The 17,365-nt window shown below is 36.5% G+C and overlaps 1 protein-coding gene across 2 annotated transcripts in view; it reads right to left on the bottom strand.

The window, feature by feature from the left end:
- ZNF385D (zinc finger protein 385D) overlaps positions 1 to 17,365 on the bottom strand; it is a 376,013-nt gene that overhangs the window by 20,027 nt on the left and 338,621 nt on the right. For both annotated transcript variants that reach the window (XM_049766069.1, XM_049766068.1), the window contains exon 5: positions 2,236 to 2,469. In XM_049766069.1, coding sequence (XP_049622026.1) covers positions 2,236 to 2,469 — 234 coding nt within the window. The remainder of the gene's footprint in view (positions 1 to 2,235; positions 2,470 to 17,365) is intronic.

Below are 17,365 nucleotides of genomic sequence, written 5' to 3'. Positions count from 1 at the left end.
TTTCTGTAAAGGAATTCAAGTGAGTGAACTAATCACATTTTACTGCTTTGAATTCCAAAAAATGGTTATGGTAGTACTCAGCTCTGATTGAGCCATACTTGTGAGGGTTTTGTTTTTCTTTTTCTTTTTCTGAACACGATAGCTTAGAATAAGAGTTCCTAGCAGTATGTAAAATTTTTTTTCAAGAAAAAAAATAAATATTTAAAAGATGCAAAAATAGAGCCTGGGGATATGGATAAAGAGGTCAACCATATACTTTGCATGTATGAAACCCTATAGCTGATATCTGGCAATGTATGTCCTCTAACCAGCACCATTCAAAGCACACTATGTCTCAAAATATTGAATATATATAGCTTTCTGGAACCACTGGGTGAATTCCCAAAGTACCTAAATGTATATACTACATATATACATACATATTTATATATACACACAGATATGTATATTTTTCTGTTTTTTTGTTTGTTTGTTTGTTTTATTTGACCATACCTGGTGACGCTCAGGGGTTACTCCTAAGTAACCTATGTGCTTAGAAATTGCTCTTGGCTTGGGACCATATGGGATGATGGGGACTGAACCCAAGTCCTTCCTGGATCAGCTGCATGCAAGACAAACACTCTACCACTGTGCCACTGTGCTATTGTTCCGGTCCCAGATATGTATATTTTTAATGCTCCATATATAAATTTTGACACACAGAAATAAGACTAATATGAAATTAAAATAGAAATGACCTCATGTGATATAAACAAATATGTAATCTCTCTATCTTCCTAAATTGAATATTTCTGATAAGAATTCAGGAAGGATGAATCTTTTTTGATAAATAACTCGAGTTATTTATCAAAGGGCGAAGTTTATCTGTCAAAATTTATCCCTTCTCAAATGAATGCATTTTTCAACCTTTATATAGAATGATAAGAATTCTTGAAAATTAAATGAACTTCCAGTGATATTTATGTTCCCCAATTAACTTGTATTGAGGTAGAATGTACTCGCATGAGTAAATAAGGCAAATCTGCATAGTATAGATTCTGATTGGGCTAGATGCTTCTGTGTTTCGCAACTACTAAACTCCTAGACTCAATCTCTCTCTTTCTTACTTTTTCTTTCTTACTCTTTCTCTATTGATGTTGTATGCAGAAGAAAAAAGATACATGCTGAAGAAATTATTTTCCATCTGCAATTACCCACTTAGAGTCTTGAAGTCAATACTCTAATCCAACCGCTGTAGCACAGTGATTGGTCACTGACTCAATGAACCTAAAGCTGTGACATTAACTTAGAGTATGGTTCACAAATGATTCTTTTATTTTTATTATATTTGCTGACAGAGTTCTGGAAATGAACTCAGTCTTTTAGGGAAAAGCCAATTTTGAGCCAATCACTGATTAGATTCTCCAGAAGAGTATACATATATTAGTGTTTTAATGTTTTTATTTAGATCCACATATAACATTATATAGCTATCAACATAAATCTAAATATATATATATACTATTTTACAAATGTAGACATATTAAAAAAACAAATGTAGACATATTAATGGGAATAGGTAGATGATATAAAATATATTGGGAAACTATCCTTGGCATTTTCTATTACTATTAAAGTGTACTGTTTAAAGTGGAGGGGACTGCATTTGAATTATCATGGCCACTTAATTAGTTTTGCTTCTTTTCTGGGCTCTCATTATAAACAAATCTCCATTTTGCCAAAAATATAAATAAAACAGTATAAGTAGAAATCATATCTTAATGAGGATTCATAATATGCATTATACTTAATTGTCTAGGTCATACAGATTTCACCCAAACAATATTTCTTTGCCATAAAAACTAAAATAGCAAGGCCCACAAGTAATATGCAGTCAAATTTTGTAACCAATTTTGTTACACATTTAAAAAAACTACTTTATTTAGGAGCAAATCTAAGGAACACATAACAACATAAAAATATATGAATGCAAAGCTTATACTTTAGAATTATTTTTTACTTTATCTCCCAAGGCTCAATAAAATACGCAAACACATATACAACGTGGTATCAAAACCCTCTCTTGTAAAAGACACCTGCTTGTCATTTTCATTTTTTAATGCTTAATGAATTCCATGTAATAATTGCCAGTTTTCTGCCACCCCTTTGTCCCCTGCTGCAAAAGATCTAATCTATTCAGAAAAAAAAAGATAATTGCAGAGCTGTTGAGACAGAAGAGAAATCACTGCATCTCACCACTGTTGTGCGCCTCCAGCTGTGAGGCAGAGTTGACAGCAACCTTGCATAGGGAACAGTATAGGAGTCGTTTTGCCTTTTCTTCCTCAGTCTCTGTAGAAGGACATGAGCTATTGCCAGTGGCTGTCGTAGGACTTTTTTCCACTTTAGAGGTGATCTCAGTTGTCATAACACTGCTTTTGCGAATTTCCACAGTTGTCGTCGTCGATATTGCTGGTGTCCCTGTGGTACTGTCTGCATTCCAAATAGCATGGGGGTGGGAGGAGAGGGAAAAGACTAGTATTATCTTTCTACTTATTTTTGAAATGCATCACATTGTGTTAATAAACATAAAAGCAGCTGACAAATAACTGTTTATCAGCTAGGCATCAGGAGAACACTTATATAGATGACTATGTATAATTTTGTACAGCGATACAATGTGTTTAGACAATTTTTAAAAATATACAACAATATAAAATTTTACTGTGATGTGTAAAATATATTCTCACATTTCTCTGATATATGACCTTCTTAATGTAGCATTTACAATGTATTGCAGTTAACATATATTTCTTTTTTTTTTTGGTTTTTGGGCCACACCCGTTTGACGCTCAGGGGTTACTCCTGGCTATGCGCTCAGAAATCACCCCTGGCTTGGGGGGACCATATGGGACGCCGGGATCGAACCGCCGTCCTTCCTTGGCTAGCGCTTGTAAGGCAGACACCTTACCTCTAGCGCCACCTTCCCAGCCCCAACATATATTTCTAAAGAAATGACTTTTATAAAGTAAAATGACAAAAATGTATTTAAGGTATTTTTATTTGCAATCTCTTTATTCTTTTTCATTTAACACTTGTTTCTATAATTGAACAATAATTATTTGGGTTTATTGGTGGGGGAGGGGCCACACCTAGTAACACTCAGGGGTTACTCCTGGCTATGCACTGAGAAATGTCTCCTGGCTTGAGGGACTATATGGGATACCGGGGAACCGAACAGCAGTCCGTCCTAGGTCAGCCTCATGCAAGGCAAATGCCTTACCGCTGCCCTATTGCTCAGGCCCCAATTATTTGTTCTTTTATATATTGTCATGCCACAAAAAAATTAAAAAAATTATGTTTACATATTGCTTTGCTCAGATAAAAAATTTAGGAAATTATTGCTCTATTTATAAAGAGATGCATATTTAACACCAAGTATAAAAAACATAAATAAGATAATATGATAATGGTATCAGTAAGAAGGATTCTAGTCTGACATATTTATTAAATGAATGCTCTGTATTCAGTCTATAACATAAGTATATAAATTTCAAAAACCCTTTTTTATAAGAAAGTAATAGAGTGGTCTAATTACATAAATATCATAATATTTTAAAAGTTTAATGATCATGAAAATGTTGATAATACTATTTCTACTGGATCTAATGTAGGATCTATCTACCTATCTATCTATCTATTTAACCTATCAATCTTATCAATCTACTTATATCTATCTAGATAATTATATTAAGATAGTTAGATTGATAGATAATCTCTGATTCAAAGTCTGATTCTAATTTGAATGAAAAACTTACAAAGTAAAACATTGTATTCTAACTCATGTCAATATATACAGCTATAATTTCAAATATGCCAATTACCATGATGTTTATATTTAGGAATAAATTACAAATGAGCTCTACACTCGAGTTCATCTCTTTTAGCCATTTTGCTTTTTTCTCTTTCCCTTCTCCCACCACCTGCGCTCATTTTTATCTAAACATAATACTTTTATTAAAATAAATTTTCATAAAGAAGTATGAATGGAGAGAAAGAGAGAGATATTCAAGAGAGCAAAATATTCTCCAGAGTGGAAAAAGCCCTTGCTACCTGGTTCTTTCTAACTTTCTACTTAAAACCTTTCCAACTATACATACCATTGAAATGTTTCTCATACTATAAATTACCATGTCATTCTATAATGACATATTGGAAACTTTATAAAAAATGAATGGGCCAGTAATTATAAAGGACAGTGATCTGCTTATAATGAACTGTTTTCATGACAAATGTTTACTTCTGTCTTGCTAGATCATTAAATCAAATGCTGATTGCAGTTACAGGATAACTTTTAATTTGGATAGCCTATTTGATCCTTATATACATGGGAATTTAAATGTAATTGATTCTTTCCCAAATATCAATCAAAGAGAATGGACTATTGTTTAGAAGTGTTGTACAAAATATGTAATCTACACCTTATTTATTTTGCTTAACACTTCATAGATAATTAATAACATATTTAGCTGCTAAATCATCAAGTAAATCTTCAGTATCATGGAAAATATCTGCCAACCATGTTTTAAAAAATCTTGCTGCTAATTGGTCTGTCATGGCTGGGGCAAAACAAAATTAATCTAACACTGTTTTACCATCAAAATAAATTTATTCCCTGAACAAAGTAGAGTTCATTTCTGCTCAGTCATTATCTGCATACCAAAGTGCCAATGTTAAAATTTCAGGTAATAGAAAATGTTTTGAGAGCCTAGATATGTCATAAACTTAATGTCTACTTTAAAATTGTCCAGACATTATTCATTGCTCTCAGCATCCAGAAAATTACTGTTTGAAAGCACATACATGTTTATTATTAGGAAATAAATTTAATAAAATAATGTTAAGTATTCTATATAGATAATGACATTTACTCTTACACAAACATATACAAAAGAAGAACTTATATATTTTCTCTTTTTTTTGGCCACACCCAGCACTGCTCAGGGGTTACTCCTGTCTCTGCATTCAGAAATCATTCCTGGCAGGCTGGGGTACATATGGGATTCCAAGGATTGAGCCCAGGTCCATCACAGGTCAGTGCATAGTCTCTTGATGTGAAGTGATGAGAAAAAAAATATCTCTGTAACCCTCTTCCCTCAAGCTCATAACACCTCTTTAAACATAGAAAAATATAGAATTCAAAAATTCTCAGAATCAGTCACAATTTTGAGGACTCTAAGGAGACATGGAGATTAAGATAAGATGATGTCCTAGTAGAGGGATTCTGGGTCAAAAGAAAAATAATATTAAAAACTTGTGAAAAAATAAATAGACTGTACTAATTATTTTTCAATATTAACTCCTTAGTTAAAGTACTTGCAGCACAGCAATGTGTGGTGATGTTTAATAAAAGTACATGGAAACTTCATTTTCTATGTTTTTAAGTAAATCTAATGTTCTAAAAATAAGTTTATTAAATCAGATAAATTGATATATAAGTAAAATAAAGTTATATTCAGCCAACAAATAATCTGAAAAATAGGGATGGATCATTATGAGAAAAAAAAGAAATGATTTCATTGTATATTTCTCTTGGTTTGCAGATTTTCATAAAACTACTTAACACATATAGTAACTTTGGGCAGAAAATACAGCGTGACATTGTACTTCTTGATTCTAAACCCAGTGTTTGCTTACCATTCTATTGGAATAAATCAGGTTTTCAAGAGAGAGAAAAAGCAAGAAAGGAAGTGTGAGGAAAAGAGAGTTTATGAAGTGTGAAAATGACGAACTCTAAATTGGGATGAAGGTAACTCTAAAATGAAGTGTATCCCTTTATCTACTTAGCTCATAATTGTACTCTAACATTTTGTTTTCTAACATAATTGGAATGATTGTATCCTAACATAGTTGGCATAAATTAAGAACTCAATTTGTGTGTGTGTGTGTGTGTGTGTGTGTGCTTTTTTTATTGCTTTCTTTTTTTTTTTTTTTTTTTTTTTGGTTTTGGTTTGGTTTTTGGGTCACACTCGGCAGTGCTCAGGGGTTACTCCTGGCTCTATGCTCAGAAATTGCTCCTGGCAGGCTCAGGGAACCATATGGGATGCCGGAATTCAAACCACTGACCTTCTACATGCAAGGCAAACGCCTTACCTCAATGCTATTTTTACGGCCCCAGGAGCTCAATTTTTTATATAAACTCTTTATTTAAGCCGCATTATTACAAGCATGATTGTAGTTGAGTTTCATTCATAAACAGAACAACCCCCTTCACCAGTGCAACATTCCTACCACCAATGCCCGCCCCTCCTTCCCATCTCCTGCCTGTATTTGAGACAGGCATTTTTACTACAGTTACTTTTTTCTTTAAGTTTATAAGCATTTTTTTAAGGATAAGAGTTAAAAAAATACAATAATAACGGTGTGAGAGTGTCAATTGTTTGCATAGGCCCAGCAAAATATGGGGAAATGGAAGAAAATAACCTTGGCCTAAATACAAGGAGACCTTACTCCTGAAGTTTTCTGGCATATGACCTACTATGGGCTCAGGCATACTAGGTTGTTCAAGACCTGAGTCATTCTCTGTGATCCAGATGAAATATTTTTGCACATTAGCTGTTGTTGGTGTCAGGTTCCTGTAAGTTAAAGGTTCTGTAAGTTAAAGTTAAAGATGCATTTTCTTCATCGACGTCAAGATGATGTGGAGAGTCCTCTAGTTTCACCTCACCATTAGATGTGGAGAGCCCTGCCCTGCAAGAAGGTTGTTGCTGTTGATAAGTCATCTGGGTGTTAAGAGAACACTCTTTGGAGTAAGTCAATGCCAGTGCAGTGGTAGAATCTTCCTTGGTAGAGGTTTGTTTCCTCGTGATGTTATAGACAATTATGGTTGTTTCCATAGATGGTATCCATGGTTCATGCCCATTCTTCTGAGGCCTGAGCCAAGTTATTATGCCAATATTCAGGGTATAAGGCCCAACTGCATTACCAAATTTGTGTTTCTATCTCTATTATATAAGAACTTGTTTGCATATGTAATATTTTTCCATTTTAATGTGCCTATGCAAAAGAAGAATAATGTCACAAAGTATTATTGGTGCATCAGGGGCCAAGGGAACAAATCCAAAAATCTCTGTAACTTGGTTCTAACATGAACTCTAAACAGAGACTCAGGGTAAAAAGGGTTAAATGTGGGGTAATAGGTGGTGGGGGTTAGGGAGTAAAGAACTAGAAATGAGCTTGTAAGGTGGTGAACCAAGGGGGGTGGGAGAAAGTATACAACATAGACAATCTGTATATTGTCGACATAGATTAAACCCTATGATATCTTACTAAACTATCTATATTTTATGTGCAGGGGCATAAACTTCAAACTCCTTTAAACTCCTCCTAGGACCCACCTCGCTGGCCCTCTGTGGGGGGGGGGGGCACCTAGGGATAGCCCTAGAGTTCGAGAGGAAGGAGAGGGAATGAAAGCTTCCACTCCCAGAAGAGAAAAGAGAGAAACTCAATACTTTGAAAGGAAAAATGAATAAACAATTACAATCAATGACTATAAAAGCACTAAACAATTAATAATAGGTTAATTCAATTCCCATAAATTCAAGTCCCATAACCCCCTAGAAGATAGCAATCCTTTGCAGCTCTTTTTTGAGAGAAAAGACTGCAGTAAAGAGAAATTTGGAAAATTGCCTGCACGAGGATTGCCAGAAATGAATGACTTGAACTGTTTGGCTCAGAAACACATGTGTTCTATTTATTTTTAATTGCTAAAAATGTTAATTTGGGGGACAGAGTCTTCTAGTAAGCACTCAAGAGACTTAGGGGCCCCACCAGTGACTTTTAGCCAGCTGGCCTATTGTTTAATGCATATCCTCAGGATGCAATAATGCTCTGCCCTGTGATATTTGGGGATACTTAGGTTATCCTTGTGATGCAATGAGGCTCCACTGTCCTACCTGGACTCCAGGGATAGACATAGAAATGCTAGCTGGAGTATGGTAGGTTGATCATATGGGTTGATTGAGTCTAGTATGCACTTATCTGCTATATTGACTTTGGCCCTGTAAAAATAAACTATATATATCTATTGGTTTTTGGGTCACACCCAGCAGTGCTCAGAGGCTACTCCTGAATTTATGCTTAGAAATCGCCCCTGGCAGACTCGGGCCAAAAAGGGGTGCCAGGATTCAAACCACTGTCCTTCTGCATGCAAGGCAAATGCCTTACCTTCATGCTATCTCTCCAGCCCTAAACTATATACTTTTTATAAATAATTTTCTACTGCCTTTCAGGTAATTGAAGCTGGTCATTATTTATTATGCATGTTTGATGAGAGCATCTCAAAAATTAAACTTTATGAAGCCAAGATGTGCCTCAAATAGTAGGGCATATATATGCCTTGACTAAGGCCCTGTATTCCGTCCTTCAGGTTCAGAAACTCACTTTCTCATTAGCAGAACTGAGACTCGCCCAAGTGGTTTGGTGTTCCCACCACTATACTTTAAAAATTCATTTTAAGAAAAATTAAGTGTGCTAGGTATGCTTGTCCAATCACCCATTCATGCTCAATTAGAAAAAGGAAGAGAGAAAAGGTAATTGGAAGTTCTTAAATAACCTCTTGTTCCAAAAAAAAAAAAAAAAAAAAGTAATGCTGATGAGTTAGCACTGTTGGAAAATTTCTTGCCTCACATGTAGCATACAGGGATTTGATCCCCTGAAGCCTATTTGGTCCCCCAAATACCACCAAGATTGAATCCTGATTAACACCTGAGCACTTCCAGTGTGGCCAAAAAAAAAAAAAAAAGCAAACAAAAAAAAAATCAAGTCATGAAAGTAAGTGCATTTCTTTATTCTAAGTTTGTTCTTTCAATTATCAAAAGATGAGAAACTATGAGATTCACTATCTTTAGTAGTTTCCAAAGACGAGTTCACATTTCTTTGAGATTTGACAGGGAGTTAAAAAAAAATAGATGCAGTTAAGTGGAAAAAGAAGGAATTGAGGTGGGTTGGGTTTTGTGCTTCTGTTTCTTTGTTCTATCAGTGCTGTGCAACAAATATTCAATATTGCAAATAATTATTTGGTTTGAGAATAAAACATATTCCTAATATTTTATGCATTTAAAAAAATTGACCACAATGCTCAGGGGTTACTATTGACTCTGCACTTAGAATTATTCCTAGGGGTTCTTGGCTGGACCATATGGGGTGCCAGGGATAAAATTCAGACTCCATACAATGCAAATACCTATATTTTGTCTTACTCTTTTGGCTCAGAGTGGGGTTTTATCTATCTATCTATCTATCTATCTATCTATCTATCTATCTATCTATCTATCTATCTATCTATCATCTATCCATCCATCCATCCATCCATCCATCCATCCATCCATCCATCCATCCATCTATCTATCAATCATCTATCTATCATCTATCTATCTATCTATCTATCTATCTATCTATCTATCTATCTATCTATCTATCTATCTATCTATCTATCTATCTATCTATCTATCTATCTATCTATCTATCTATCTATATGTGTGTACTGATAATAGCCCAATATTGTTCCTCATTCATATACAAAATTATTATATAAAATATATATACACACATATATATTTTGTTGTTGGTTACACCCAGCAGGGCTCAGGGGTTACTCCCAGCTCTGCGCTCAGAAATTACTCCTGGCAGGCTTGGGGAACCATATGGGATGCAAGGGAATTGAACCAGGGTCCATCCTGTGTTGGCTGCATGCAAGGCAAACACCTTAACTCTGTGCTATCTCTGCGGCCCAATATATGCAAGCATGTATTTTATGATGCTATATTACTTTATATTATATTATTGAAGATTCCACATTCCGCTCTATATTATTGAAGATTCCATATTTCACTCTATATTATTGAAGATTCCATGTACCACAAGCCACTATGTTAAAAATCCCAAATTAAAGACTAAGATAAGATTCCAAGGGATGAAGCGTGAGTATTAATTCCTAAGCTTGATCTGTGGCTTTGCATGGTCCCTCGCATGATAAGAAGTGGCCCTAGTGAACCTAAATGCTTCAGGACCCAAGATTTCAGGTCTTCATTCTGAATTGAGCATTATAGGATTAACCCTGTTCTTCTCCATACCAGAACATTTCTAAATTACAAGCCTATATGAATCTAAACCTTCTCTGAGTTCTGTGAGTTGTGAGGTCACCACTTTTGAAAAGGTATTTCAGAAATATGATGCTTGAACTCCCACACAATGCTTATTTCCATAAAGTTTCAGACTCTGGTAACGTACCTTGACTGAAGTCCTCCCACTGAAAGCAAAATCTTAAAGGGAAATAGCTAATGCTAACCTTACTTTTCTATTTCCCAGATAATGTGCCCACAGTTACTCTTTGGAACAGTATTTTCAAAGTAAGTAATATTACACCCTATATTGAATATATCCAGATAGGTGGTGATAAACTTAGAAGAATTGGGGATAGGGATAGTTTCTGTTTTATCACTTAGAGAATGTATATGTTCAGGTGGTGTGAGTGATTTTTGTCTAAAAAGGGATTGAGTGGAAGGTCATATAAGTTTGCAAACTGCTTTTAAGAAAAATATATTCAGCACAAGTTATATACACTTGCTAAGGCATTTGCCTTGCAAATCAACTATTCAGGCATGATTTCCTTATGGTTCCCTGAGCCCTACCAGTAGTCATCTCTGAATATAGAGCCAGGAGTAACCTCCAAGCACTTCTCATTGTGGTCTCAAAACCAAAAAGTGAAAAAAAAAAATCAAAGAAAAAAAGGAAGAATTCATAAGGTACTCCTTCTAGGATAGAAACTTTAATGTGCTTTATCAGTTATGTGAAATGGTGTATAACTTAACATTCCGGTGATGTCCTCTTTTGAAGACAGGGTTCTCCAGACAAAATCCTCTCCATATAAAAATCATATATAAGTTACTACGAATATGGCTAGAGAACACTTCCGGAAATTCTTTACAATACTAACCCGGAATTCAATGCAAAGTCCCAAGTATATGGTGCCACTCAATCCTTGTTGGTTGTGTACATGAGATTACCTGAGTCTTACTCCAAAAGTGGTCAGTACTCATTAGGTCTTACCTGGCAATTCTAGGAGGAACAAGTAATTATAGATTTAAAATGTGGTTGGCCATATGAAAGGCTTGTGTCTTAAACTTTGTATTATATTGTCTCTGGATGCTCAATGGATGTTCAAGTTACTCCAACAATATCCTTTTGTGTGTGGTCATGTTGGAGGCTTGGTTCCTAAAATCAATAGGGCTGACAAACAAAACTATAATCTAGAGATGATAGTTAGATATATAACAGCTGCTATCAACTAATTGTTTTTGTTAGTTACTCTAAAGTGGAGGTGATATGTCTGTGAAAAGTTGGCAGATAGAAGAAACCAACATTTTTCAGTTTCCCAGTTCCAAAATATTTCAGAGAGAAAAAAAATCTCCAAGTGTCACATGCTATAATAACAGTTTCCAAATCATTCACAAAATACAATGAATGAAAATTTTGATTTCTTTTTTTTTTTTTTTTTTTTTTTTTTTTGGTTTTTGGGCCACACCCGTTTGACGCTCAGGGGTTACTCCTGGCTATGTGCTCAGAAATCGCCCCTGGCTTGGGGGGACCATATGGGACACCGGGGGATCGAACCGCGGTCCGTTCCTTGGTAGCGCTTACAAGGCAGACACCTTATCTCCAGCGCCACCTTCCCGGCCCGATGATTTCTTTTTTTTTTAATTTATTTAAACACCTTGATTACATACATGATTGTGTTTGGGTTTCAGTCATAAAAGGAACACCACACATCACCAGTGCAACATTCCCATCACCCAAGTCCCAAATCTCCCTCCTCCCCACCCAACCCCCGCCTGTACCCTAAACAGGCTCTACATTTCCCTCATACATTCTCAATATTAGGACAGTTCAAAATGTAGTTATTTCTCTAACTAAACTCATCACTCTTTGTGGTGAGCTTCCTGAGGTGAGCTGGAACTTCCAGCTCTTTTCTCTTTTGTGTCTGAAATTTATTATTGCAAGAATGTCTTTCATTTTTCTTAAAACCCATAGATGAGTGAGACCATTCTGCGTTTTTCTCTCGCTCTCTGACTTATTTCACTCAGCATAATAGATTCTGTGTACATCCATGTATAGGAAAACTTCATGACTTCATCCCTCCTGACAGCTGCATAATATTCCATTGTGTATATGTACCACAGTTTCTTTAGCCATTCGTCTGTTGAAGGGCATCTTGGTTGTTTCCAGAGTCTTGCTATGGTAAATAGTGCTGCAATGAATATAGGTGTAAGGAAGGGATTTTTGTATTGTATTTTTGTGTTCTTAGGGTATATTCCTAGGAGTGGTATAGCTGGATCGTATGGGAGCTCGATTTCCAGTTTTTGGAGGAATCTCCATATTGCTTTCCATAAAGGTTGAACTAGACGGCATTCCCACCAGCAGTGGATAAGGGTTCCTTTCTCTCCACATCCCCGCCAGCACTGTGTGTTCTCATTCTTTGTGATGTGTGCCATTCTCTGTGGTGTGAGGTGGTATCTCATTGTTGTTTTGATTTGCATCTCTCTAATGATTAGTGATGTGGAGCATTTCTTCATGTGTCTTTTGGCCATTTGTATTTCTTCTTTGTCAAAGTGTCTGTTCATTTCTTCTCCCCATTTTTTGATGGGATTAGATGTTTTTTTCTTGTAAATTTCTGTCAGTGCCTTGTATATTTTGGAGATTAGCCCTTTGTCTGATGGGTATTGGGTGAATAGATTCTCCCACTCAGTGGGTGGCTCTTGTATCTTGGGCACTATTTCCTTTGAGGTGCAGAAGCTTCTCAACTTAATATATTCCCATCTGTTAATCTCTGTTTTCACTTGCTTGGAGAGTGCAGTTTCCTCCTTGAAGATGTCTGAAGTCTCAATGTCCTGGAGAGTTTTGCCTATGTGTTGTTCTATATATCTTATGGTTTGGGGTCGGATATCGAGGTCTTTAATCCATTTGGATTTTACCTTCGTACATGATGTTAGCTGGGGGTCTAAGTTCAATTTTTTGCAAGTGGCTAGCCTGTTGTGCCAACACCACTTGTTGAAGAGGCTTTCCTTGCTCCATTTAGGATTTCCTGCTCCTTTATCAAAAATTAGGTGATTGTATGTCTGGGGAACATTTTCTGAGTATTCAAGCCTATTCCACTGATCTGAGGGTCTGTCCTTATTCCAATACCATGCTGTTTTGATAACTATTGCTTTGTAGTAAAGTTTAAAGTTGGGGAAAGTAATTCCTCCCATATTCTTTTTCCCAATGATTGCTTTAGCTATTCTAGGGTGTTTATTGTTCCAAACAAATTTCAAAAGTGCCTGATCTACCTCTTTGAAGAATGTCATGGGTATCTTTAGAGGGATAGCGTTGAATCTGTATAACACCTTGGGGAGTATTGCCATTTTGATGATGTTAATCCTGCCAATCCATGAGCAGGGTATGTGTTTCCATTTCCGTGTGTCCTCTCTTATTTCTTGGAGCAGAGTTTTATAGTTTTCTTTGTATAGGTCTTTCACATTTTTAGTCAAGTTGATTCCAAGATATTTGAGTTTGTGTGGCATTATTGTGAATGCGGTTGTTTTCTTAATGTCTATTTCTTCCTTATTACTATTGGTGTATAGAAAGGCCATTGATTTTTGAGTGTTAATTTTGTAGCCTGCCACCTTGCTATATGAGTCTATTGTTTCTAGAAGCTTTTTAGTAGAGTCTTTAGGGTTTTCTAAGTAGAGCATCATGTCATCTGCAAACAGTGAGAGCTTGACTTCTTCCTTCCCTATCTGGATTCCCTTGATATCTTTTTCTTGACTAATCGCTATAGCAAGTACTTATAGTGCTATGTTGAATAGGAGTGGTGAGAGAGGACAGCCTTGTCTTGTGCCAGAATTTAGAGGGAAGGCTTTTAGTTTTTCTCCATTGAGGATAATATTTGCCACTGGCTTGTGTTAGATGGCCTTCACTATATTGAGAAAGGTTCCTTCCATTCCCATCTTGCTGAGAGTTTTGATCAAGAATGGGTGTTGGACCTTGTCAAATGCTTTCTCTGCATCTATTGATATAATCATGTGGTTTTTATTTTTCTTGTTGTTGATGTTGTGTATTATGTTGATAGACTTACGGATGTTAAACCATCCTTGCATTCCTGGGATGAAACCTACTTGATCGTAGTGGATGATCTTCTTAATGAGGTATTGAATCCTATTTGCCAGGATTTTGTTGAGGATCTTTGCATCTGCATTCATCAGCGATATTGGTCTGTAATTTTCTTTTTTCGTAGCATCTCTGTCTGGTTTAGGTATCAAGGTGATGTTGGCTTCATAAAAGCTATTTGGGAGTGTTTCCACTTGTTCAATTTCATGAAAGAGTCTTGCCAGGATTGGTAGTAGTTCCTCTTGGAAAGTTTGATAGAATTCATTAGTGAATCCATCTGGGCCTGGGCTTTTGTTTTTGGGCAGACTTTTGATTACCATTTTTATTTCATCAATGGTGATGGGGGTGTTTAGATATGCTACATCCTCTTCTTTCAACCATGGAAGATTATAAGAGTCCAAGAATTTATCCATTTCTTCCAGGTTCTCATTTTTAGTGGCATAGAGTTTTTCAAAGTAGTTTCTGATTACCCTTTGAATCTCTGTCATATCAGTAGTGATCTCTCCTTTTTCATTCCTAATACGAGTTATCAAGTTTCTCTCTCTGTCTTTCTTTGTTAGGTTTGCCAGTGGTCTATCAATCTTGTTTATTTTTTCGAAGAACCAACTTCTGCTTTCGTTGATCTTTCGGATTGTTTTTTGGGTTTCCACTTCGTTGATTTCTGCTCTCAGCTTTGTTATTTCCTTCTGTCTTCCTATTTTTGGGTCCTTTTGTTGAGTACTTTCTAGTTCTATTAGCTGTATCATTAAGCTACTCAGGTAAGCTCCTTCTTCCTTCATGATGTGTGCTTGCAAAGCTATAAATTTTCCTCTCAGTACTGCTTTTGCTGTGTCCCATAAGTTCTGATAGTTTGTGTCTTTATTGTCATTTGTTTCCAGGAACCTTTTGATTTCCTTCTTGATTTCATCTCGGACCCACTGGTTCTTGAGTATGAGGCTGTTTAACTTCCAGGTGTTAAAGTTTTTCTTCTGAGTCCCTTTGGAATTCACAAATAATTTCAGAGCCTTGTGGTCAGCGAAGGTAGTCTGCAAAATTTCTATCCTCTTGATCTTATGGAGGTATGTTTTATGTGCCAGCATGTAGTCTATCCTGGAGAATGTCCCATGTACATTGGAGAAGAATGTGTATCCAGGTTTCTGGGGGTGGAGTGTCCTATATATATCCACTAGGCCTCTTTCTTCCATTTCTCTCCTCAGGTCTAGTATATTCTTGTTGGGTTTCAGTCTGGTTGACCTATCTAGTGTTGACAAAGCAGTGTTGAGGTCCCCCACAATTATTGTGTTGTTATTGATATTGTTTTTCAGATTTGTCAACAGTTGTTTTAAATATTTTGCTGGCCCCTCATTTGGTGCATATATGTTTAGGAGAGTTATTTCTTCCTGCTCTACATACCCCTTGATTAATATAAAATGTCCATCTTTGTCCCTTACAACCTTCCTGAGTATAAAGTTTGCATTATCTGATATTAGTATGGCCACTCCAGCTTTTTTATGGGTGTTGTTTGCTTGGATAACTTTTCTCCAGCCTTTTATTTTGAGTCTATGTTTGTTCTGACTATTCAGGTGCGTTTCTTGTAGGTAGCAGAAGGTTGGATTGAGTTTTCTGATCCATTTAGCCACTCTCTGTCTCTTAACTGGTGCATTTAGTCCATTGACGTTGAGAGAAAGAATTTTCCTGGGATTTAATGCCATCTTTATATCGAAATTTTGTGTGTCTTTTGGTCAGTCTTGTCTTAGATTAGGTCTTTCAGTTTTTCTCTTAAGACTGGTTTTGAGTCTGTAAAGTTTCTGAGCTGTTTTTTGTCTGTGAAACCATGTATTCTTCCGTCAAACCGGAAAGTGAGTTTTGCTGGGTACAGTATTCTAGGTGAAGCATTCATTTCATTCAGTCTTGTCACAATATTCCACCACTGCTTTCTGGCATTTAGTGTTTCTGGTGACAGGTCTGCTGTAAATCTCAAGGATGCTTGCTTGAATGTAATTTCCCCTTTTGATCTTGCTGTTTTCAGAATTCTGTCTCTATCTGTGGGATTTGTCATTGTGACTAGGATGTGTCTTGGGGTGGTTTTTCTTGGGTCTCTTTTGGTTGGTACTCTTCGAGCATGCAGGATTTGATCACATATATTCTTTAGCTCTGGGAGTTTCTCTTTAATGATGTTCTTGACCGTTGATTGTTCCTGGAAATTTTCTTCCTGGGTCTCTGGGACTCCAATGATTCTTAAGTTGTTTCTGTTGATCTTATCATAGACCTCTATTTTCATCTTTTCCCATTCTTTGCCTAATTTTTCTATTGTCTGTTCATTTGTTTTAAGTTTTTTTTCCAATCTCTCCTGTTGTATGGAATTGTTATGTATCTCATCTTCCACAGCACCAAGTCTATTCTCAGCTTCTGATACCCTGTCCCAGAGCTTATCCATTTTGTCATTCACTTCGTTTACTGATTTTTTCAGGCCTGTTAGTTGACATGTTATTTCAGTTTGGAGTTTTGTGATTTCTGTCTTCATATTTTCTTGATTCTTATTAGTGTTCTGTTCTATTCTATTCATGGTTTCTTTGAGTTCTTTGAGTATATTCCATATTGCTACTCTAAAGTCCTTATCTGAGAGATTGATTAGTTGGTTGGTCGTTAACTGGTCATCAGAATTGTCATCTTCATTCTCTATGTCTGATGCTGGCCTGCGTTGTTTCCCCATTGTCACACTTGTATTGTGGGTTTTTCTACGTGTTGTGGTGGTATTCATTGGTTATATGATGCAGGCAACACACTTCTCTGGCTCCGCCCTTTCTGGATGGGCCGACTTGCCTCCAAGGTAGGGGAGTCCTCCGTGGATGAAGCCTCACACAGGATCAAATCTTAGGCCCAAGCACGCAGCAGAGAAGACAGTCTGGAGAGAAATGCTTGCTTCTGTGATCCAGCACAGTTCTTAGTGTGGTTTTTTTCTTCTTGTGATGGTGTTCTTTTTTTAGAAAGAGTGCAGGGCTGCGTAGCGAAGTGGAGCTAAGTGCCTTCTTGAGCCTCTTTTCAGCCCACTCTCAGGAGGATTAGGCAACAGGATAGCAGAGAGACACACACAGGCAGCACTCACAGTTTTTCACAGTCGGGCCCCACTGGTCAGGCGTAGTTTTCACTCGCTCGCTGGGCAGCTTCAGAATGCTGTATTTTTGGGGTTCACTTCCCAGGACTC

The sequence above is a fragment of the Suncus etruscus genome, chromosome 20, assembly GCF_024139225.1.
Source record: "Suncus etruscus isolate mSunEtr1 chromosome 20, mSunEtr1.pri.cur, whole genome shotgun sequence".
NCBI classification, from domain to species: Eukaryota; Metazoa; Chordata; class Mammalia; order Eulipotyphla; family Soricidae; genus Suncus; species Suncus etruscus.
The sequence above is the reverse complement of the archived record's forward strand: the minus strand, read 5'-3'. Positions and strand labels throughout refer to the sequence as shown.